The sequence below is a fragment of the Neomonachus schauinslandi genome, chromosome 15 (assembly GCF_002201575.2).
Source record: "Neomonachus schauinslandi chromosome 15, ASM220157v2, whole genome shotgun sequence".
Classification (NCBI taxonomy): domain Eukaryota; kingdom Metazoa; phylum Chordata; class Mammalia; order Carnivora; family Phocidae; genus Neomonachus; species Neomonachus schauinslandi.
The window spans coordinates 18,979,312-19,005,028 of NC_058417.1; the positions used below are offsets into that span (position 1 = coordinate 18,979,312).

The 25,717-nt window shown below is 37.3% G+C and overlaps 1 protein-coding gene across 1 annotated transcript in view; it reads left to right on the forward strand.

Moving 5' to 3' along the window:
- NF1 (neurofibromin 1) overlaps positions 1-25,717 on the forward strand; it is a 293,241-nt gene that overhangs the window by 177,314 nt on the left and 90,210 nt on the right. Inside the window, 4 exon segments of the mRNA XM_021704331.2 lie at positions 182-279; positions 1,551-1,697; positions 4,307-4,453; positions 7,687-7,797. Of these exon segments, the coding sequence (XP_021560006.1) occupies positions 182-279; positions 1,551-1,697; positions 4,307-4,453; positions 7,687-7,797 (503 nt within the window).

Here is a 25,717-nt window from a genome sequence, read left to right on the forward strand (position 1 = left end):
AGTAATTTATATTTGGGAAAGAACAGAAACAACACCTAGTATTTATAGAATGAGTAATAATTTACTTTAATTACCAGTAGAAATTATATCAATGAGACATTTAGTACTTTTTAAAGAATATATGATTGTGTACGCTTCATACAATGAATGATCTGATTTATAACCCTGTTCCATTGTTTAGATACTTCAGAGTATTGCCAATCATGTTCTTTTCACAAAAGAAGAGCATATGCGGCCTTTTAATGATTTTGTGAAAAGCAACTTTGATGCAGCACGGAGGTAGGACAGCTCTATTTGACTTAAATATTGTCAGTTTCATTTAAGTCTGGGTACTAGGTCTCCATGAAGCTCCTGTGTAGGTTTTTTCCTCTTTTCTCTCTAGGTCAAGAGCAGAGTTAATCTTATTTTATTTTATGTAAGAGACAGTGGCAAAGTAAATCCATATTCTTTATAATTTGGTAGTGATTTCCATATTTGAAAACCAGCAGGGAATTTTGACACATTTATGAAAATAAAGGACTAGAGGTTGCTACAATATGGAGGAGAGGAGGAAGAAAAGGATTCCTTCTAGTAAAAACTGAAACCAAAATGGCACACATAATGCATAATAGTGTATAATGACAATTTTTTTGATGTTGAGTTTGAGTTGTTGGTTTATCTGTAAATGGGGACAATAACTGTTTGCCTGTCTGAGTTGACTTTAAAGAAACAAGTGATACAGTGTATGAGAAAGTGCTTTATAAATGTAAGTTAAGGTCCAGAATTCTGCTTTTTATGATGTTTTTTTAAGTCATAGTCTAAGCTAGACTTGTACAACTCTGCCTTCCAGTTTTTCATTACGGTTCATATCAACTTCTTTCTAGTTGGAATTTAAAAGGTATATTGTTGGACTGCAAGCCGTATTGGAGAAAAAAGCGAATGTCAGCATAGGATTCATATTCTAGCAGATTGACTACCCTAGAAAGTTAAGAGAACAAAAGTTCTAATCCTGGCTCTGACCTAATAGGCTGTATAACTTTGGGGAGGTCTTTCTTTTGTCTTGTTTTGGTCTCCGTTTCCTTATCTGTAAAGTACTGGCTTCGATCCAAAGTCTCATCCATCTAAATTTTGTTGTTGTCTGACTTTAAAACCTATTCTGAAGCCAAAGTCAGGTATCAGAAATGGAAAGCCATTGGGGCACCTGGGTGGCTCAGTCGTTAAGCGTCTGCCTTCGGCTCAGGTCATGGTCCCAGGGTCCTGGGATCGAGCCCCGCATCGGGCTCCCTGCTCAGCGGGAAGCCTGCTTCTCCCTCTCCCATTCCCCCTGCTTGTGTTCCCTCTCTCACTGTGTCTCTCTCTGGCAAATAAAAAAAAAAAAAAAAAAAAGAAATGGAAAGCCATTTCTCCTGTCTCTTCTTGTTTTGTTTAATGACAGTCATGTGTGAATAATATCATAATCCTCCATACTTGTAATCTTAGTTATTTTACGAAGTTACTTCATATACATTTGATTCAACAAAGATAAGAGTGTATCTGGTTTTAAAAATTCTAATGATTTTATATTTTTTAAGGTTTTTCCTTGATATAGCATCTGATTGTCCTACAAGTGATGCAGTAAATCATAGTCTTTCCTTCATCAGTGATGGCAATGTGCTTGCTTTACATCGTCTACTCTGGAACAATCAAGAGAAAATTGGCCAGTATCTTTCTAGCAACAGGTAGGATTTCACAGTCATGGAGATTTTGAAAATTCTTAGTTTTAATTTATAAAAACTATTGGTCCTGAATAATGCTTTTTTATTTTGCATCTGCTCAGAATAAGAATTGTGGTTTGGAAAGAGAAATGTAGAACTCTAGACTCTTTTTTTTTTTTTTTTTTTTTAAAGATTTTTTATTTATTTGACAGAGAGAGACACAGCGAGAGAGGGAACACAAGCGGGGGGAGCGGGAGAGGGAGAAGCAGGCTTCCCGCGGAGCAGGGAGCCCGATGCGGGGCTCGATCCCAGGACCCTGGGATCATGACCTGGGCTGAAGGCAGACGCTTAACGACTGAGCCACCTAGGCGCCTCTCTAGACTCTTTTAAAAAATAAATAGGCAAAGGGTTGATTCATATTAAATGATCAACAAGCCCACCGAGGTGCTACAGACTTTTTTTTTTTTAAGGTTAATCTGAAAAATCACAGATTAGCCCTTTGGGTTTTTTTTTTTTTTCTGGTTTGCAACACATCAGACATGTACAACACAATGTAAAGGTTAAATTTACTAGAAGCTCAAATGAGTATTGGCATCTGAATTTGAAGAGTAGCTCATTCTTGGGAATTTAATAATTAAAACATTGCCAGTGTTCTGAGTCTATTTGTGATACTCTCAAGTATATGCAAATAAAGCTTTATGCAGAAAACATTCAGTAATTAAAAAGTATTAACTTGGGTATTATTAGCTGTTTTTAGTTAAAGTCTTTTGTAGCCTGAATCACTTGCTGTCCTTTCTAGTTGTGTTAAAGGGTCCAAATTCCTATGCGTGAGGAGTTCTCTTACAAATACAAAATGAGGGGGGCCTGGATGGCTCAGATTGTTAAGCGTCTGCCTTCGGCTCAGGTCATGGTCCCAGAGTCCTGGGATCAAGCCCCGCATTGGGCTCCCTGCTCAGCAGGAAGCCTGCTTCTCCCTCTCCCACTCCCCCTGCTTGTGTTCCCTCTCTCACTGTGTATCTCTCTGTCAAATAAATAAAATCTTTAAAATATATATATATATATAAAATGATTCCAGGGACGCCTGGGTGGCTCAGTCGGTTGGGCGTCTGCCTTCGGCTCAGGTCATGATCCCAGGGTCCTGGGATCGAGTCCCGCGTCGGGCTCCCTGCTCCGTGGGGAGCCTGCTTCTCCCTCTGCCTCTGCCTCTCTCTCTCTATCTCTCATGAATAAATAAATAAAATCTTTAAAAAAAAAAAAAAATGATTCCAGAAAATCTTAAATGCTAATAAAAATGGTGTGCTCATTCATGGAAGTGGTAGAAGACCATGAAGCTAAGGCTAACTAATTAGGAGATGGTGGTTAAAAGAGAGAGCATTTTAATCCTTCATGAATTGTTAGTGGATTAAAGTGATACGGACATGACTGATGTGTGCCCTGATAGAGGAAGATTGAAGATGCTTTATCTGTCACACTAAAATAAACTGTGGAACCTTTAAATGCAAACATTCATTTATATAATTCACATACATATTCGTGTAGTTTGATGCTGCAGTTTTTTTTTTAATTTGGTTGTTTTTAAAAAATACACATTCCAAACATACAGAAGAGTATAGGCTATCATATACAGAGACCCGTGTCTACCATCTAGCTTTGACATTAGTTTGCTATTTCACTTCAGATCTTTATAACATTTTATTTCTTGGGGGAAAAGATATAATTTCCCTCTATGTAACTGACAAAATAAGGAAATTATAGGTATGTATAACATAGTTTTGTGTGTTTTAAAATTTTGCAGAAATTATATACTGAATATAGTCTCTTCACACAGTATTTTGAGATTTATTATTTATTTAACTTATGTTAGTGCTTTATTGGATGACTGTATCAAGATTTATTTTCTCCCTAATTGATATTTAGGGTTTTTTTTGTTTTTCACTATTTTAAATAGTAATGTAATAAATATTCTTCATATTTGTCTCCTTGTGTATTACCTAAATGTGTAATTGCTGGGTTCTGGGCTTCTCACAGCCCCAACTTTACTAGATACTGCCACATTACCTTTCACAGTGTACATGCTGATTTACATTTTGGTCAGCACTGTGTGAGAGTACCTCCGTGTACACATCCTCACCAAAGTTAGCATTAGTAAACTTCATAATTTTTGCCAGTTTGACGTTTGTGAAATAGTGTTTTGTTATTCTTGTATAGTTTTAAATGCTTAATAGTTATTGAAAATCCATATTTACCCTGGTTAAACAGAGATCTGGTGTCAGGGACAAATATATCCCAATTTGTAAAGCGTAGTTTCTCAGAAAGGATTCTTTTCATCTTGTGGAAAAAAGTGGATCACAACGTTATTTTTACTTACTGATCGCCTGTTTAATGGTAATGGATTAAGAATACTAGAAAAAAGAAGAATTTTTATGTAAATTTTGTAGTTTGGGGAGTGGTCATATTTCTAAGATGTCCCCAATGAATACTTACAACCCTTGTGAGGTCTTTTTGGTGCTACTTACAAATCAGCAAGAACCACCAGCTGACAGTAAGAAGAAAAGCAGCCAATGATAATCTAAAGCAATGTGTACTGCTAAATGTGAACTGCTACTTTTTTCTAAGTAGTTTGCTATATTTAGGGATCACAAAGCTGTTGGAAGACGACCTTTCGATAAGATGGCAACACTTCTTGCATACCTGGGTCCTCCAGAGCACAAACCTGTGGCAGATACACACTGGTCCAGCCTTAACCTTACCAGTTCAAAGTTTGAGGAATTTATGACTAGGTAAGGTACCATGTTGAAATAATAATTGCTTTCTTTTGTTTGAGGTGCAAGGTTTACCACCAGGCCACTTGTTAGATATACTTGTATTTCTGATAGAGGATTATCAATAGATGTGCCTAATGACCACATTGCCATATTTTGGGATCCCACTTTTTTCTTACTTTATATATTGTTGACATGTGCTTTGTTTTATATTTGATTTTCTTATAAAAATAATAGTATCTTATTGAATGGTACTTTGTCATGTTGCTTTGAGGTGTTTTTGCATTTAATACTTAGAAGGGAGGGTAGATAATCATATTATAGTTAAGGAGATGCTGCAGCTCAAAGTGAGTGACTGACTTGCCCAAGATTCCACACCTAATTCATATATCCTGTGGTTTTAAGTTCTGAACTCTTTCTGCCACACTGTAGCATTTTTCACAACCCTCCCAAAAGTTAATGCTATTAACTTCATTCAGATTGAGACTCAGAAAATTCAGTATATTTCAGTATTGCTATAAAACTTCTGTGGACATTTGTTTTGAATGTCATTTAGAAGGCTTTAGTTTGTGAGGTAAAAGATCCTCATTGTTAAGACACTCACTTTTATGATGTTACAGCAAAAGTAGTGTGCTGAATCCTTTAGTCTTTAAAGTACCTTTCACGGTACTTTACACTTAGTCACTTAGTAAGTACTTCAATAGTGACTGTGGGTGAAGTGTTTTTTTCATAATATGTGCTAGAAACAAATAAAGCAGAATGTGACATTCAGAAATTAATTCACATTACAGGTTTACATATAATATGCCTTGCATTGTAAGTGCCTGTTATTGATCATATTGTGTGCACATGCCTCCAATTCTTTGATACCATTAAAAAAATGTGTGAATACATAGGGCACCTGGGTAGTTCAGTTGGTTAAGTGTCCAACTCTTGGTTTCAACTTGGGTCATGATCTCGGGGTCCTGAGATCAGGTCTGCACATTGGGCTCCACTCAGCACAGAGTCTGCTTAAGATTCTCTCTCCCTCTTCCACTCGTGCTCTCAAGCTTTGTCTCTCTTTCTCTCTCTCTCAAAAAAAAAAATGTGTGAATACATAACAATCTCCTTTCCAGCTTAATTTTTATCTTTAGCTCTTCTATTCATTTCAGTATAACAGATGTTTATTTCTACATGACTAAAGAAATATTTTCCACACAAAATTTTCATAGTACCTAATTGAAAATAGCATAGTAGAAGAATATAAAACCATTTTTTATTCAACATTACTGAAGACATCCTAGCCATTTTTCCACTTTTCTAAGAAAACCTTTATTGTTCCTTACCTAAGACCCTAACTTCCCTTATAAAACAACCTTCTATGCTTTTGAAGACTAAATGACGTAATGCGAGTGAGACACTTAAGGTCTGGTATATAGTGTTTAATAAATGTTAAGTGTTATTTTTGTTGTCAGCTCCCACTGATGCTCTTTGAGACCCACTTTTGTTTTAAAGAAATGAGGGTAGCTTTGTAATTTTCTCGGCTATAAAAATAAAAATTGTTGTATTATTCAAAACTTAGAAATCTAAAGAAGTAAAAAATTCTCAGCTACTCTTAGAAGTAATTCAGTTGACATCTGGCAGATAGCCGCACAGTCATTTATCTATACAAATGTGTACCTATTTCTCTTATCAAATGATATGTAGGTTGTTTCCATTAATATTAAACAAATGCTGACCTGGTACCAGCAACATGATGTACTGAGATAATACAACCTCTCTCCCCAACCCCCTTCAATACACAAGACACATAGAAATAGTAGGTAAAATGAACTGTATTTTTAAAATACTTCATTCCAGTATAATTAACATACATTGTTATACCAGTTTCAGTTGTACAATGTGGTGATTCAACAAATCTGTACATTACTCAGTGTTTATCATGATAAGTGTACTCTTTTTAAAATTTATTTTATTATGTTAATCACCATACATTACATCATTAGTTTTTGATGTAGTGTTCCATGATTCATTGTTTGCCTATAACACCCAGTGCTCCATTCAGTACGTGCCCTCTTTAATACCCACCACCAGGCTAACCCATCCCCCCACCCCCCGCCCCTCTAGAACCCTCAGTTTGTTTTTCAGAGTCCATAGTCTCTCATGGTTCGTCTCCCCCTCTGATCTCCCCCTTTTCATTTTTCCCTTCCTACTATCTTCTTTTCACCTATTTTCCCCATTCCCCCACCCACCTCTCCTCCAGCAACCAGTTTTGTTTTTTTTCTCTTTGTTCATTTGTTTTGTTTCTTAAATTGCACATATGAGTGAAATCATATGGTATTTGTCTTTCTCTGACTTATTTCACTCAGAATTAGACCCTCTAGTTCTATCCATGTTGTTGCAAATGGCAAGATTTCCTTCTTTTTTATGGCTGAGTGATACTCCATTCTGTATATATACCAGTTCTTTTTTATCCATTCGTCTATCATTGGACACTTGGGTTGCTTCCATGTCTTGGCTATTGTAAATAATGCTACAATAAACATAGGGGTGCATTATTATCTTTTCAAATTAGTGTTTTTGTTTTCTTTGGGTAAATACCCAGGAGTGGAATTATTGGATCACATGGTAATTCTATCTTTAACTTTTTGAGGAACCTCCATACTGTTTTCCACAGTGGTTGCACTGGTTTGCACTCCCACCAGTAGTGCCCCAGGGTTCCTTTCTCTCCACATCCTCACCAACACTTGTTGTTTCTTGTGTTTTTTATTTTAGCCATTGAATGGACTTTTAATAAATGGTGTTGGTACAACTGAGTGACCATCTGGATAAAGGTGCTCATATCATTCATGAGGATAAACTCCCATGAAGAAGAAAACATGTGCAAAAAGGAAGGCCTTTTTAATCATTCAGAATTATACACCAATAAAGAAAAGGTTGATAAACTGAATTCTTAAAAAAAAATAAATAAAAACTCAATGGCTTCTAGAAAAAAAAAATACCATGATAAAAAACAATCCTATGGTTAATATTCCTGCCCAGTACTTTTCTTAGGATAGTCCTAAGAACTACTCATTGTTTTCAAAGAGTGACACCTTGAAATTTTTGGTATTTGTTTTAAAATTGCCCTTCAGAAAGTGTTTTGCTTTTTAAACATTTTGTCATTTTAAATATTTTATCATTGCTCTAATCATGGGTTTTTAGAAATACTCAATGGACAATATAAAGCCTATAAGTTACTCTGTTTTTTTTTTTTTTCTTTTTTCTTTCAGGCATCAAGTACATGAAAAAGAAGAATTCAAGGCTTTGAAAACATTAAGCATTTTCTACCAAGCTGGAACTTCCAAAGCTGGGAATCCTATATTTTATTATGTTGCACGGAGGTAAGAAATACTATGTTTTAGTTTCTCTTAAATAACAAATGTAGAGAGATAGCAAGTTTGGTTTTTCCCATTTGACTTTACTGGAATTGAAGACAAGTTTACCTGGAAGAATATAGCTGGATAAATAGGCATCCTGTCCCAAAATGATACGTGGTATATTAGAAATTGCTTTTCAGGAGACCTATTTCCTATTGGCTTCTCTTTCTTACATCAGTTTTTTTATACTTCCTACAATGGATTAATTACCAAGAATAAAAGATTGCTAAATATCTTTCGTTTTTAGCTGAATTCTGATTAAATAATATCTACAACATGACAATCAGGAACATTTCTTTTTAAGCAGAAATAAAACTTTAAGAGTCTTTTTCTAAGAACTTTCAGTAATATGCTGTGTCTGACAATATTGGGGTGGCCTAACAAATAATTCAGAGAAGCTGTGGAAAATTTCTATAAGGATAGCACAGATGACAGCCTGGAAAAATGCTTGCATTTTTTTTTCATGCTGTGTCCAGGCTAGTTCTTAGAAAGCCTTTCTGGAAATGCTGTGAGCGCCTTCTTAACAATAAGTATGAGGCTTGCCTTGCCCTCCCTTTTCTTTCTTGCCTCCATTCTACCTTCCTTTTGAGAACTTATCTGTGATATTAGTTGGTGATTTTTACTTCTTTCTGTTGATGACATAAACTCATGGTAGTTGAACTTTAGAGACAATGTGATGTAACAGAGAGACCATTGGTTTTGGAATTTTAGGACTATGTGTAATCTTACTTTTGCTGTTCAGTAGCTGTAGGAATTAATCTTCCCAAGTTTCCTGAATTTAACATAAATTGAAGAATTATGTCAGTAGATTGAATAGTCACGAGTGGCAAAAGCTTATCAGTGTGTAGGGAATAAATGGAGGCTGAGAAATAGTGGGGGAGGATTGAAGAAAGGAATGCAGAAGGTGGGAAATGCATTTAATCAAATAATCCAGATAGTGTTAAGACCAAGGAGTCCTAAGCACTGGGTGTTACGGAATCAAGAGTATAGAAACTTGCATTTACCCTGAGCTCGCCTCTTGAACAATTCCTGAGTAACATCTTTTATTTCCCTTGAAAGTCTCTCCAACTTTTGTATCAGTACCCATTTCTAAATTGCCTAAGATAATTTTAATTTTCTTTCGCAATAGAGATGAACCATATTTGTATTTCAACCTCAACTTTTATTTATTTATTTATTTTTAAGATTTTATTTATTTGACAGAGAGAGCACAAACAGGCAGAGCGACAGGCAGAGGGAGAGGAAAGAAGCAGGCTCCCAGCTGAGCAGAGAGCCCGATACGGGGCTTGATCCCAGGATCCTGGGATCGTGGCCTGAGCTGCAGGCAGACGCTTAACTGACTGAGCCACCTAGGCGCCCCTCAACCCCAACTCTTAATGCAGCCAGTATATTTTGACCCTCCCTGTTTTGTCAAAGTAATTAAGTCAAACATTGGTGAGAGAGGCAGATGTGTGTCCTCCTACCCCTTTAAATTCCTGTTAGTTTATAAATAGCAAAGATTTCTGGAAAACCTCAAAGCTAGGTTTTTTCTTCAGGATCAGAAACTGTAAGATTGTGTTGCTTCTCTGCAGGTTCTAGAAAAGGCCAAGGAAAGTAGGATGGGCCTGATGCAGACACCCTCTGTTGGATTAAATCAGTGAGATTTCCAGGAAACCTATAGAACATGGTGACTTAAGAGTGCTAAGGATTCTCAACTCTGTTTCTTTATTAGCTGCATAATCTTAGACATTTTTTTCTGAATCTGTTTCTTATTAGGTTTAAAAAAAAAAAAAAGGTGAGGGGCGGCACTTATAGAAACTATGCTGTCTATTTTGTGACTTTAAAGTTCTGTACAGAGTATGTTTGAGGTTTTCTTTTCTTTTTTGGTTTTTGTTTTTGGATAGGACTCTTCCAATTTCAGATTTTCAATATTTTGAGCTTTTTGTTTAGACCCTGGAGCTCCTCTCAGCTTTCATTTTCACCTGATTTGAAGTCTTAGCTCCAAGACAGTTGAGCACATGGTAGCTCAGAGCAGAGAGGCCCACTTCCTCCATGGTACAAGTCCAAAAGAAGATAGTAAGGGCTTTATCTCTACAAAGCCAACTTTGTCAAAGAGCGCTTGGGTTTGACTTCTCTTTTGATATTCCTGTGTTTCTGTGGCTTAGACTACTATGTATTAGTTAATATTTTTTGACCTGTAGGTCCCATTCTCCTTGCAGATAGTCCACGGACATTTCAGACTTGAAATATGCAAAACTTAATTCAGTATATATTCAAATCAGCTTCTTTACAACTGTATTTTCTTTCTCAGTTACATCATTGTTCTTTTCCATGCTAGAAACCCTAATCATTTAAAATTCTTACCTTTTTCGGGGCGCCTGGGTGGCTCAGTCGTTAAGCGTCTGCCTTCGGCTCAGGTCATGATCCCAGGGTCCTGGGATCAAGCCCTATATCGGGCTCCCTGCTCAGCGGGAAGCCTGCTTCTCCCTCTCCCGCTCCCCCTGCTTGTGTTCCCTCTCTCGCTGTGTCTCTCTCTGTCAAATAAATAAATAAAATCTTTAAAAAAAAAAAAAATTCTTACCTTTTTCTTTTATCCTCCTCATTATCAGTCACCCTAGTCTTGATTTTAGCTATGGGATCCTGACAAATTAGTTACGTTGTTTCAGTTAGGCCTTTGTTATTGCAAAGAAGACATTCTTCTTTTCTCAGGAAGATAGGCCTCAGGAAAAACATAAATTACACAGCAGAGCCTGCCCAGGTGTAGACAGACTAGGTGGCTATCAGTTCTGGAACAGTTTACAATCTTTGACTCTCTCTTGGCTTCATATTCAACTCCCTATTTTTTCTCTTTCTGTATCCTTTCAGTTTTAGCCACAGCTACTAACTCTTTCATTACCTCAGCACTGCATACTTCAAATTCCAAAAAGAGAATGTGGTTCAGCTAAAATATACCTGTTTGACAAAACTTTTCATGCTAGGTGCTGGTCAGCCAGTACATTTCTGGCTGCCCCTTAAGTCAAGTACATGCTCCTGGCTGGAAATCATGTGATTCAAAATAACCACCTAGTGCTGTTCGTTTATCAGGGGCTATCTTTTGGTATTTGTTGTAATTTTTCTTTTTTTAAAATTGGATCTTAATGGTTTAATATTTCTTTTAGGCACCTTGAAAATGCCCTTTGAAACCATTTTTCCCCACTGCCATTCCGGAGACTCTCTTATTAGCTCTTACCTATACTAATGCAGCATTATTCTCCCACTTCCTAATCCCCAGATAACTTCTTCCAGGTCATCTTTTTTTTTTTTTTAATTTTTTAAATTAAAAAAAATTTTTTAAAGATTTTTATTTATTTGACAGAGAGAGACACAGTGAGAGAAGGAACACAAGCAGGGGGAGTGGGAGAAGGAGAAATAGGCTCCCCTTTGATCAGGAAGCCTGAGGTGGGGCTCGATCCCAGGGACCCTGGGATCATGACCTGAGCCGAAGGCAGACATTTAACCAACCGAGCCACCCAGGCTCCCCGCTTTGGGTTGATTTTATGCCCGGGAGGCTCTTCCTGTGGCCAGCAATGTTTTGTGTTCTCAGCTTACCAACAGAGGGAAAATTATCTCTTTCCTAGTAGGTACAGCAGAAGTGCTGCTTTTACTGCCTGGCTTGAGTCATATGCCAATTCCTGAGGCAGTCACTGTGGCAGAGGGATGGAATGTCTTGTCTAGGCCTGAATCATGCACCCATCCCTGGAGCTCCGTGGTGAAGCCAGCCCAACTTGAATTGCATGAACTGAAAGGACACCAGGGGCAGGGTTTCCCAAAGGAAAATTGGATGGCAGATACCAGGATGAGGAAAAATGGATTCTGGGCAGCCGAAAGTAACGGAAGTCCTCCATTACACTTTAAAAAGACCCAGTAGGAAAGCTGACACTTGTCATATAATATGTGTGCACAAGCATATATATACTGAGAAATGTGTGAAAATAGACACATTAAGCTGTTCACATTGCTTATTCCAGGGGAGTATGATTGGAAAAGGTAGAGGACCAATTATAGTATTTGTTATGTATCTGTATTATTTGACTTGTTGCCGGGAACACAGGTTATTTTTGAAGAATAATTAAAAATATAAAACCTAAAATATAATGAAGAGTTTTCCTCTTAGGAATATTCTGATACCTGGCAATTGCTTTTGAGGTAGTTAGTAGTAATAATAATGGTAACAGCTTAAATTTCCTGAGTGCTTTTCTGCATCAGGCAAATTGTGCATGTGATAGAATTTTTCATTTAACCCTAACAGTAACCTTCTGAGGCACTGTTATTAACAGTGATTGACATGTGTATAAACTGAAACTTAAGAGAAGTTGTTAGTCATTCCCAGACCTAGCTGTCAGAATGACCTGGAGAATTAAAACAAGCAAACATAGCCCCAGATCCTACCATGAGCTACCAAATCAGAATCTCTTGGGAAGAGCCTAATCTATATATTCAACAGGCATCCAAAGTGGTTCATTTGTAGTGAGTTTATTACTGAAGTTTGGGAATTGCACTGGGTCATGTATTTAACTCATGGTGGCACATTTCTTAAGAATGAGAGCTGGGTTTCAAACCTTAACAACTGCACTATTAGTGAGTTAGTTATTATCAGTGTTAAAGTTAGGTACGAGGTTTTTGGGCTAAATCAACCTTTGTAGACCAGCATGAAACTCTCTAATAGTTATGAGATATATTTCTATATGGAAGAGTTTTGAATTCTAGGCATCTAATTTACAAGTGACCTTTTCAAATACCAGACAAAGGTTTACTCAGAGCAAGATAATTTTGTCATTGGACTGACTGTATTATGCATTACAATAGTTAGCAGGCTGGCTCAGTTGGAAGAACATGTGACTCTTGATCTTGGGGTCATGAGTTTGAGCCTCATGTTGGGTGTAGCGATTACTTAATAAGAAAAACTTAAAAATTTTTTTCAAAAAAAAACCCCCCAGAATTGGCACCTTTTCTTTACTGTGACAACATATTACTATTCCATATTCATGAAGTATGGTGACACAGATATATATGTATATTGTTTTGTGTGTACTATAGTATTTCCTTGTTGGGGCATCTGGGTGGCGCAGTTGGTTGAGTATCCAGCTATTGATTTTGGCTCAGGTCATGATCTCAGTGTTGTGGGATCAAGCTCAGTGTGGAGTCAGCTTGAGATTCTCTCTCCCTCTCCCCCTCCCACTTGTGTGCTCTCTCTCTCTAAAATAAATAAATCTTTAAAAAAAAAAGATTAGTATTGTCTATTTAATAAAAAATAAAACAATACAAAAATAGCACACATTGGTCTTCATTCCCCATCCCCTATCCTCCTCTGTCACACATACAGGTGTCCTTTGGTTAAACATCACCAACATAATTTCTTCTCTTAAACTTTTAATGTAAAAATCTGAGTTTCTGTTCAATTTGCAAACATTTAAAAGGCAAATGTGTAGTATTTTGCTTGTTTTAGCATTTATAAGGAAGGAAAGCATTATATTAAGGTAATAAACTTAACACAATTAAAATCTACAATCTAATTTGGTTAGAATAATGATAATTTCCTAAGAAATAAATTGAAATAAATTTGATTTTCTTAGTGTGCTTGTTGTAATTCAGCAGATAGTAATGAACTGAGCTAGGAATGCAGACCATTCAAGTTCACTTCAGCCTGAGCACACACAAAACAGCAAGCATGGTATATAGAGAAGAAAGTGAATGTTGACCATTGGATTCAGTGTTGTGCTACCACTTTTCATAGTCTTCACGTTTCTGGTCGTGGCTATCTTTGGGCTCACTGCTGTTTTCTGAGTTGTCTTGGTATTTGAGGTCATCTTCATATTTGAGATCATTTGGAGATTTGGAGTTGTCTTGGATTTTGAGGTTGTCTTGAATTTTGAGGTTATATGGAGATTTAAAGTTGTCTTGAAATTCAAGGTTGTGTTGGCATTTAGAGTTGTCTTGGGATTTGGGGTTGTCATAGAAGTCAGGCTCGTCTTGGGACTCCAGTCTGCCATAGACCCTGAGGTCATCAGTGTTGTAGTTATCCCTGAAGTGTTAGTGACAGATAGGAGGAACAGGCTGATGACTGATAGCTTGAACATCATTTTCCTGTTTCAAAATAATTACAGAAATTTACTGACACTTTGAACACAAATCTAAGAACTAGCTTTTTTTGTTTTTGGGGCACCTGGGTGGCTCAGTCTGTTAAGTGTCTGCCTTTGGCTCAGGTCATGATCCCAGGGTCCTGGAATCAAGCCCTGTGTCAGGCTCCCTGCTAACGGGGGGACCTGCTTCTCCCTCTTCCTCTGCTGCTCCCCTTGCTTGTGCTCTCTCTCAAATAAGTAATTAAAATCTTTAAAAAAACAACAGTTTCATAGTTTTTTTTAATTATGTTAATCACCATACATTACATCATTAGTTTTTGATGTAGTGTTCCATGATTCATTGCCTGTAACACCCAGTGCTCCATTCAGTACGTGCCCTCTTTAATACCCATCACCAGGCTAACCCATCCCCCCACCCCCCTCCCCTCTAGAACAGTTTTTAAGATGGGAAAATTTAGAGGGATCAGTATCAATTCCTTCATTTTACAGATGGGCTCAGACAAAGGGTGTAAGTTGCCTGAGTATGCATATCTAAAAATGACCAGAACTAGAACTTGAGTCTGACTCTTAGTCCAGAATTCATTAATAGATGTGGAGTGTGAAAGCATAGTATAGACAAAGACCAAAAGTTTAATAGTAAACCATTTTTAAAGTAAGGCTAATTTTCTTTTATCTTACATCCAAATCTAATGGGTTGCCACATTTGAGATAATATAGTTGGCTCATGTTGGTCATGGTTAAATATTCTTTTTTTTCTTTAACTTAAAGTGCAAACTTTAATTTTAGAAATCTAATATTTACATTTGGTTCTAATACGTAATTCAGAAAATTTCAAATTAATATTACCTTTTGATGTTTTTTTCTTTGAGGATTACAAATTCAGGCTTTCTTCAGTGTCCTGAGGGGGATCTAACTTTTGACTGTATGCTTTTTATATATAATTAGGAAGTCACATGTTCTGAACTTGACCTGCCATTTGCTCTTTGAAAATCTCCTGTTGGGTGTTTTCCAAACAATTGGTATAAACAGACAGACCTTGGCAGAGATCAAGGAATTCAAATAAAGTCTTTCCAAAATCTACTTGCTTATTTTTTTTTAAAGATTTTATTTATTTATTTGTCAGAGAGAAAGAGAGCACACACAAGGGGAGCAGCAGGCAGAGGGTGAGGGAGAAGCAGGCTACCTGCTGAGCAAGGAGCCCAATGCAGGACTAGATCCCAGGACCCTGCGATCATGACCTGAGCTGAAGGCAGACGCTTAACCCAGGCATCCCTCTACTTGCTTAAAGAACCCAGTGAATATATCTTTGTTATTCCTCTTATCTATGTATTCATTAGTTAGTTTTTTCACTGGATTGACTAACTAGAGGAATATATTATTTTGCCTGCTGTGATTATCATGACTTTAAATCAAATAAGTATATTAGAGATAGATGTCTTTATTTTTCTTAAAGATCTTGTGTATATGTTTATTGGTAGTTTCTGACCATGGTTATTTTGAAGTATTAAAAATAATTTGGGAATATAGCATTCCAGGCATTTAACAGTACATAATTAGTCTATTAGAAAAGAAGTTAAACTTTATTAATATAAAACTAAATAAGAAAAGGATTGCATATGAAAGTGATACTATCATACTGCATTAACAAAGTTGTTGTTTATTTATTTATTTATTTATTTTTTAAAGTAGACTCCATGCCCAATGTGGGGCTTGAACTCACAACCCTGAGATCAAGAGTCACATGCTTTGTGACTGGGCCATCCAGGTGCCCCAATAAAGTTTTTTTTGGTTTGTTTGTTTGTTTTTTATTTTAAGATTTTTTATTTATTTATTTGAGAGAGAGAGAATGAGAGAGAGAGCACATGAGAGGGGGGAGGGTCAGAGGGAGAAGCAGACTCCCCGCCGAGCAGGGAGCCCGATGCGGGACTCGATCCAGGGACTCCGGGAATCATGACCTGAGCCGAAGGCAGTCGCTTAACCAACTGAGCCACCCAGGCGCCCTGTTTTTTGTTTTTTGGTTAAAGATTTATTTATTTATTTTAGAGGGAGAGAGAGCCAAGCAGACTCCCTGCTGATCACAGAGCCTGATGCGGGGCTCAATCCCACCTAAGATCCCCATGAGATCACGACCTGAGCCGAAATCAAGAGTCAGTTGCCCAACCAACTGAGCCACCCAGGCACCCCTCCCAACAAAGTTTTTTAAATACATTAAATCATCCACATTGAAGCACATTAAGTATATTCTTTAAAGGAATTTTGTCTTTTGATTACTTCTTTTCCTTGATAACTAGCATACAAGGAAGTTCGGTTGTATTGTGCTAATGTTTTCATTGCATTGGCCAGCACTCTTTAAAAATTGCAGGTCTGTGAACAGTGGTGTTGACATAAAAGGAAATTGCTACATAAATGGCAGAAGTACAAGTCAGTACATGTTTCTCACTTGTTTTACTTTGCTATAAAGATTTGTTTTTCTCCTGAATGAATAGAACCAGTGCTTGCTACATCTTATTTATATGGTACATATAATAGAGAACCTCACTTAATTGGAGGTTAGCGTGATTAGACCTAGAAGTCAACATAAAAAGCCTCTTAGCAACTGGAGTAGAAATATACAAATCCGAGTACTCAGGTCATGCACAGATAACTCCTTACTGATGCTTCAAACACTTCAGTCTCAACATATTTAAAATTTAAAATTCAAAGTTTTTCCCTTTCCTGCTTTTGAACCCAGATAGGTTCTTCTCATAATCTCTTCCTCAGTTAATTGCGTCATCACCTAGCCAAATGGCTCTCCAACCTTGGACTCCTCATTATCTTCTTTTTCTTACTAATCTTAAGCTGCCTGGGCCTCGTGATGATAAGTAAAATTTAAAATTCTGAACTCTCCAGCACTCAGATGCTCCTAAACAAAAATCTTTTGCCATCCATTATTTAGGCCTTTATATACCTCCTGCCTCTGTACATCTGTGCAGTCTTCCCTGTCTGCCCAAAGTACTTCTTCTTCGTTCAAATTTTTGTGCTTCCTTCCAGGTCTAACTCTGATGGCAGTGCCTTTTATGTGAGCCTTCCCTAATTCTGCACTTCAGCATCAGTCATTTTAAGACTTCATACTTTTAGAGCACTGATCAGAGTCTACTTTTTACTATAGATGTATCCTAAATCTTTCTTCTACCACATTCTGGCGTTTCACGGTCAGGCATCACCTCTTAACTATCTGTATCCCCTCCACCTGCTAGCACAGTGAGTGCTGGGAAAGAATAGGACACAATAAACATTAGAATTTATGGCAGTATCTCCTTTGTTTCTTCATGTCCAAGGGCTGATATCATTAATAATGTCAAAAATAGTAAGAGCCACTCGGTCATTTGCTGTTTTCCCAAGTGTAAGTTTGCCGATCACAGGTCTCAGTTGAAGTCCCATCTCGATTTTCTGACTGCTCTTTGAGAGGGTTTTTCATTTGCATAATATGGATCATAATGCACATTCATAATCGCTTTCCTGCAATTCTGAGATCCAGAATCCTCTGAAAATGTGAAGTTTTGCCAAAAAAAAGTTTGATACCAAAACTTACTTGGTGGAAATACCTAACCGGCATTGGTGTGAGGCTTTTCATTATTGTTGTTAGTACTATCTGTATTTGTCCCACTTAGTGTATGGCTGGTACTTATATTTGTGTTTCTTCTGTTCCTTCCGGGCACATTTACCATACCGCTCCAAGCATCTTTATAGTCAGGTGGTACTGTGTGACTGCATGCTGGTCAGCAAAAGGTAGATTCCCTTGATGTGTGCCCCTTCCAGGCCTCCTCACCATTCTTCATCTTGTTCTCTTCTGTCAGCACCCACTAGAAACCGAGGGTTCAGAATGGGGTCTTAGACGTGATTGAACTACTGGATGACATGATACGAGTGAGAAATAAACTTCTCTTGTCTTTTGTTGAGGGTTATTTTGGCGTTGTGACAGAAGTTCATTTATGCTGTGTGCTGGATAACTTGGCTTTGCCTCTCTAGATCCACTCCCTCTACTTCTCCACTCTGTTGTCCCCTGAGAGGCTGACCTGTGTGGAAGATAGCATTGAGCTTCTTTCCTCATTCATTTCCACTCATTTCCCCATATGGGGAATAATGTATTCTTTTGGCCTGCTTCCTGCAAGATCACTGTGGGTTGACTGCATCCCTCCGTGAAGGTAACAGTTTTTGTTGGGCAGCCCTCTCTGTGTCTGGTCTCTGGTAACTGCTCCCTGCCCTACCCTTCAGGTCTACTCTCTCACTATCTTTTATAGTTTCCCTATATCTCTTAGACTAAACCCTTCCCTCTCCTTTATACACATTCCCTAATAGCCCAATTTGAGTGTGCCACCTGTTTCCTGGCGGAACCCAAACTACTACAAACAATATGTGCACTGTGTCTTCCTCAAAACCTGAACAACTCTAAATTCGGAACTATATCTTGTCCCAGGGGTTTCACATGAGGGCTTGTGAGATCTGTGCCAAGTTTATAGGTTTATTGTGAGTATTAACTGTGATAATATTTGAATGGCATTCAGTACAGTGCCCAGCATATAGTAAGCATTGGGTAAATAGTAGCCAGGATTGATGTAAGAATAGCAATTGTGTTGTTAATTTTTTTATCTGGGAAATCTAAATTTCTCATATTTAATGCTGGAGCTTTGAAACTAGCAAGCAATTATAAGAGCAGTATTTTCCTTTACATACTTATATTACCTTCAGTTGGCCTACCCTTATTTTGGGGGGGGGGGTTGTTTCTAGAACTTTCTGCCTTCACATATCCTTTCAGAACTCTTAATGGAGAAAAGTGGTCTTATTTATAAAATCATCTTATTGCTCATAAATTTTATGTAGCGATTTCTTAAGAATTTCAAGCAATTTAAGTATGTTATTCTAGAAACAATTAGGCCCTGTCTTCCCTTCCATAACTTTTCTCTTTCGTCTTTGGATTTTTGTCTCATGAATAGGACACTTGGATGTTTTCCTGGGTGGCAGTCACGCAAACACTCTTGGCAATGGAAGCACTTTTTGCTTTTTAAAAGATAACCCTCAATAAGTACTATGCCATGTATGCTTATTGCTCCTAGGCCTCATGTCCTTTAAACTTTTAAAGTTTTGAAAGTTACGTATGTTTGGTTAGTTCTGAAAGCAGTTAGGGTTTTCAGGATTGACATTTTTATCATGCTACTAGTGGGCTTTTACCTGTATTTAAAAGTAGAACATTTAAAACATTTCAGGAGTGTGTAGCACAAGTGGCTTTCATTGTGGACAGTTACTTTCTTTAGAAACTATTTGTAAGCTTCCTGAGAAAGTGGATATGCAAATATGCATAAGCAGGCTGTTGTTATGTTAGACTTAAATGTGATACCTTTTAGAATTGTACTTAAGCACTTTTCTCTTCCATGGTAAAATACCAGCCTTTTCGTTTTAGAAATCTAACATAGGGAAAATAACACATTTCCCCTTAGTTGCAAAATACATATTCCAAGGGCGAATGTCTGTCTTTGAGCGAGTTTGTTTCCTAAGTTTATAATACTGTAAGTCTGTTACCTAATTTTGGCATGTTAACATTAAGTATTACTGATTTTCCTTCAGAAATTTTTTTATGCTTTATCCTCATATTACAAACTCAGTTTATAGTTTAATCAGTTGTTGAAGCTGGGGTTAGCAAACATTTTTGGTGAAGGACCAAGTTGTAAATATTTTAGGCTTTACAAACCAAAAAGATTTTCTTCTTCTTGGGGGAGGGGAGTTACTTTGTTTTGAACAGTTCTTTAAAAATCTAAGAGCCTGGGTGCCTGGGTGGCTCAGTCAGTTGAGCGTCTGTCTTCAGCTCAGGTCATGATCTCAGGGTCCTGGGATCAAGCCCCCATCAGGCTCCCTGCTCAGCGGGAAGCCTGCTTCTCCCTCTCCCACTCCCCTTGCTTGTGTTCCCTCTCTCACTGTGTCTCTGTCAAATAAATAAATAAATAAATAAAATCTTTAAAAAAAAAAAAAAAATCTAGGAGCCAAGTGGCATGTAGGCAGTATATTGCCTATGGACCATAATTTGCTCATCTCTGGTCTAGGCAATTACAACAACTTCCTAATTGGATTCTTTGTCACCAGGATATTACTCCATCCCTTCCATTTTCCACATCTGCCAGAATGATCTCTCTAAAATATGACCATGTTACTTCCAGGTAAAACCTTTTATGTGCTCCTGTTAGCTAAGTGTTCATATGTAAGGCATTCATATACTACCTTTGGGATTTTTGCCATTTCTTTAAAACTTCTGTTATTGCCTCAGTATTTTTTATTGGTTTTTTTTTGGGGGGGGGGGCTTTTTTTCTTAAAGGAAAATTTATATTATACTATAAATAGAAAATGAGTATTGATTGCTATAACTAGAAAACCAGTAAACAAAAGAGAATAGTAAAAAAGAAATATAGAACTATTAAATGCCTATTTCTTAGGCCACCATATCATATGGGTCCCACACTTCAACAAAACCACTGACTTACAAGATAAAGCCTTTGTTCCTTAGCATCTCATACAAGTTTCTTCGTAATCCTTTATACTGCTCATATTAGTTGCAAGGTTGCTGAACTACAGCAGAAGGTTGAAAATCATTTTGGTAAAAAGCTAGATGCTGGCCTTATTTTGGAAATCTGAAATTTAAATTTCTCCACAACAGTCATTGATGTGGTTCCAAGTAGCCTTGTGTGCTTCTGGGCTGTTCTCAGAAAAGGGTATTAATGGTACATTGCTGAGGGTATCATCAGAGCAGTTGTCAAGAAGACTATAGGAGCGGGCAAAGACACAAAAGTCTGCCCAGAAAGCTCAGAATGCCAAATGAGCATTCTGTACATTATTTTTACAGTGGTCAAAAAAGTCCTAAAACCATTTGTTTCAATTGGTCATTTAAGTTTAATAATAGAAGACTAGCCACCACAGTGTGTAGTAACATCTGTAGAAGAATGGTCTAGACTTTATAAGGCCTAGCCTTGTGCTTCAGCAACACTGACCATTTTACCATTGGGCTTGGCTGCCCTTCCTTTAACATAGAGCAAACTCCTACTTTTGATTCAAGACCCATCTCAGTAACCTGACCCTTATCCCTCTTGGCAAGTTAAAAAAAAAACAACAAAAAACTTTAGTGAGATTGAATTCATGTATTTTAAAATTTACTTTTTTAAAGTATACAATTCAGTGGTTTTTAGTATATTTACTGAGTTGTGCAGTTATGTCTAAGTTAGACATTTAATCACCCCAAAAAGAGGGCGCCTGGGTGGCTCAGTCGGTTAAGCGACTGCCTTCGGCTCAGGTCGTGATCCTGGAGTCCCGGGATCGAGTCCCACATCAGGCTCCCTGCTTGGCGGGGAGTCTGCTTCTCCCTCTCCCCCTCCTCCTGCTTGTGTTCCCTCTCTCGCTATGTCTCTCTCTGTCAAATAAATAAATAAAATCTTTAAAAAAAAAAATCACCCCAAAAAGAAACTCCATACCCATTATTTATTCTCTATTCTGACCCCACTCACACCCTCTAGTCCCTGGCATCCATATCTCTATGGATTTGCCTCTTCTAGACATTTCATATAAGGCAACTCATACAGTATGTGCTCTTTTGTGACTGGCTTCTTTTACTTTACAGTTTTTTCATGTTTCATGGAGGTTGTAGCATATATCATTACTTCATTCTTTTTTATAGCTGAATAATATTCCATTGCATGCACATACCACATTTTGTTAACCCATTCATCTGGTAATGGATATTGTTTCCATTTTTTGCTATTATGAATAATGCTGCTATGGATATTCATGTATAAGTTTTTGTCTGGATATATGTTTTTTACTTTCTTAGGTATATATCTTTGGAGTAGAATTGTAACTTGATGTTTAACCTTTTGAGGAATTGCCAAACTGTTTTCCAAAGCAGCTTTATCATTTTACATTTCCACCAGCAGTGTGTACAAAAATTTAAATTTCTCCACAACCTCATCCAACATTTGTTCTCCTCTGCCTTTTTAGGCAAATTTTGGTAAAATACCTCCTTACTAAACCATTGCATATTCTATTACTATTTAACAATGACCATGTTAGAATATAATTCTTCCTTTTTAAATTGAGATATAATTGACATATAACCTTATATTAGTTTCAGGTGTACAACAAAATGTTTCAATATTTGTGTGTATATATATTGCAAAATGATTACCACAATAAGTCCAGTTAACATCCATCACACACATAGTTACAAAATTTTTTTCTTGTGATGAGAATTTTAAGATCTACTCTTAGCAACTTTGAAATATTTAATACAGTATTATTAATTATGATCACCATGCTGTACATTACATCCCCAGGAATTACTTATTTTATAATTGGAAGTTTGTACATTTTGACCACCTTCACCCATTTCACCCACCCCCCAATCCCTGCCTCTGGCAACCACCAATCTCTTCTCTATCTGTGAGTTCACTTTTTTGTTTTTTTTAGAATCCACAAGTAAATGAAATCATACAGTATTTGGCTTTCTCTGATTTATTTCTCCTAGTGTAATGCCATCAAGGTCCATCCATGTTATAAATGGTAAGATACACTTCTTTTATATGACTGAATAATATTCTGTGTGTGTGTATGTATGTGTGTGTGACATTTTCTTAATCCATGTGTCCATCAGTGGACACTTAGGTTGCTTCCATGTCTTGGCTATTTAATTTTTTATTTTTATTATTTTTTTAAGATTTATTCATTTGAGAGAGAGAGAGAGAGAGAGAGCATGCACACACACAGGGGGAGAGACAGACGGAGAGGGAGAGAATCCTAAGCACACTCCCCACTGAGCATGGATCCCAACTCGGGGCTTGATCCCACAACCCTGAGATCATAACCTGAGCAGAAGTCAAGAGTCAGACGCTTAACCGACTGAGCCACCCAGCTGCCCCTTGGCTATTTTAAATAATGCCACAGTGAAGCTGAGGGTGCATGGAATATAAATTTTCTGTTCACCTCTTGGACTTTTAGCCCTAGATGTCTTTATCTAGATACAGAGAATCTATCAGAGTATGTGGCAATTCATAGAACACTTAATAAATGAACCCAGCTTTTAGTTGTTATATATAATCATTCAGTGATAGTGTTAAGACTAATTACCAGCTTAAATTATAGACACACATGACTATAATTTGAAGGAAGAAGACTTGATTTAATAATAGCAGTTAGAATTGGAGTTCTGAATTGAGCCAAAAGATTTCTCTAGTGGTTTTGTTTTCTGTGATACTGATACTGATATTGGTTAATAGAAGTATAGTGACCTTGGGTGTTAGTGAAACAAGGCTTTGGTTTACTCATCAAAGATGATTTGGTGACTGATTCTGAATAATCTGATAGTCGTGACTTGACATGTACTATAAATTAATATGGCTAGTGGCTACAGTCCATGTATTGCTATGAAATAAAACAGGTTTTTTAAAGATTTTATTTAAGAGAAAGAGAGAGCGGGCATGAGGGGTAGGAGGGGCAGAGGAAGATAGAATTTCCAGCAGACTCCATGGGGAGCACAGAGCCTGATGCGGGGCTCGATCTCATGACCTGAGCCAAAATCAAGAGTCTGACGCTTAACCAACTGAGCCACCCAGGCGCCCCACCAGTTGTTGTTGTTGTTTTAATGAATTGTGATTTACCTCTTCTGGTGTAAGTATATGATCCTTGAAAGTAAATAATCCCAAGATGTCCTGAAGAGGTTTGATTATATAAAATAACATGGAAAAATTCTAAAACCAGCATCTAAGAATAAATACATCCAAGTGACTATTGTTCTTTTCAGAAGAGTCACTGTTGGAAGTGATGTACTTAACTTCAAATCCTGCTGCCTTTGAGCACAACATTTAAGGGAAACAATTTTTGGAAGGACTGTCAAAGTCTGAAGTCTATTTAGATATGGCAGGAAAATCATCATACTTGAAATTTTTTTGATAAGACAAAATATCAAGTTTAGTAATATTTTTTGTTTAAAATGAATTTTTTCTTATGTGACTTACAAACTGGCTCTCAGTAATACTTGTATCATGTGTGACATTTATGTTAAAAATTAAAATCGGTTTATAGTCAACTCATAGTTCATATATGAAGATGTTTTACTAGGTTCAGGTGACTCCTTGGTGCTTTGATTAATTTAAATGTGCTTTAAAGAAACAGTGTCTCTAAGTTCATACTGTCCTGCAGCTTTTATTGTTTTTTTAACTTAGAGTCAGGACAAAAGACTTCTAGCACTTTATCCAAGTAAATACTTTGTTAAAGCAAGAAAGATTTCATGTAATCATTGTAGAAAAGCCATACCATGAGGAAATATTAGAACTTATCAATAGATGACATTGTTAAACATTTCTTTGCTTATTTGTCATCAGTATGAGGAACTACACCTGAATATCTGCTGTCTAAATAATAGAACTGGTAAGTGGATATGGCTGTGTGCCAGTTACTCTTACATTATACTATGTCTTACAGGCAGTAGCGGTTGCTGAGGCTTTGTTTGGCAAACGAGGGCCTTCCTGGTGGTTACCGTGGTGATGACATCTTTGTTTTCCATTACTGATACTTCGCTTTTTTCTTTCTCAAGAAAAGCCATTCAATCTTAGTTTCTTTTCTTTTTTTTTTTTTAAATTTTATTTATTTATTTGACAGAGTTAGCGAGAGCAGAAACAAGCAGGAGGAGTGGGAAAGGGAGAAGCAGGCTTCCCGCCGAGCAGAGAGCCCGATGTGGGGCTCGATCCCAGAACCCTGGGATCATAACCTGAGCCGAAGGCAGACGCTTAACCGACTGAGCCACCCAGGCACCCCCTTAGTTTATTTTCTGTTGAGGCAAGGATTTGACAGGCATTTCAATTCCTTCAGCCTCCCAGAAGTGTTCAGTTTGTTTGTTTAAATGGTGACTATGGGCAACAAAGTCACAAAGTGAAAAACTGTGTTTCCTGGTATTGAATATTTCATCAGATTTATGTGATACTTGGCCTTGAGATACCTATGTGAATTATTCAAATATCTGATTTTTTTTTCCTGCTAAATCATATTTCCTATGGGACAAATAAATAACCTTGTAAACTCGTTATTTGAAGTGTGAACCGTACATGGGGAATTAGGTACCATTATGGGTTCAGTCCTTTCCATTTCTGATCTTGGTGATTGTCCAAGAATCTCTTAAACAAGGACAACAGTAATCTTTAAAATGTAGCTTTAATAAACATGATTTAGTGTATTCTTTATTTTAATTTTATTATGTTAATCACCATGCATAATTAGTTTTTGATGTAGTGTTCCATGATTCATTGTTTGCGTATAACACCCAATGCTTCATTCAATACGTGCCCTCTTTAATACCCATCCCCAGGCTAGCCCCCACACCCCTCCCCTCTGGAACCCTCAGTTTGTTTCTCAGAGTCCATAGTCTCTCATGGTTCGTCTCCCCCTCCAATTCCCCCCCTTCATTTTTCCCTTCTTACTATCTTTTTTTTTTCTTTTAAACATATAATGTATTATTTGTTTCAGAGGTACAGGTCTGTGATTCAACAGTCTTACACAATTCACAGCACTCACCATAGCACATACCCTCCCCAGTGTCTGTCACCCAGCCACTCTATCCCTCCCACCCACCCCACTCCAGCAACCCTCAGTTTGTTTCCTGAGATTAAGAATTCCTCATATCAGTGAGATCATATGATACATGTCTTTCTCTGATTGACTTATTTCGCTCAGCATAATACCCTCTAGTTCCATCCACATCGCTGCAAATGGCAAGATTTCGG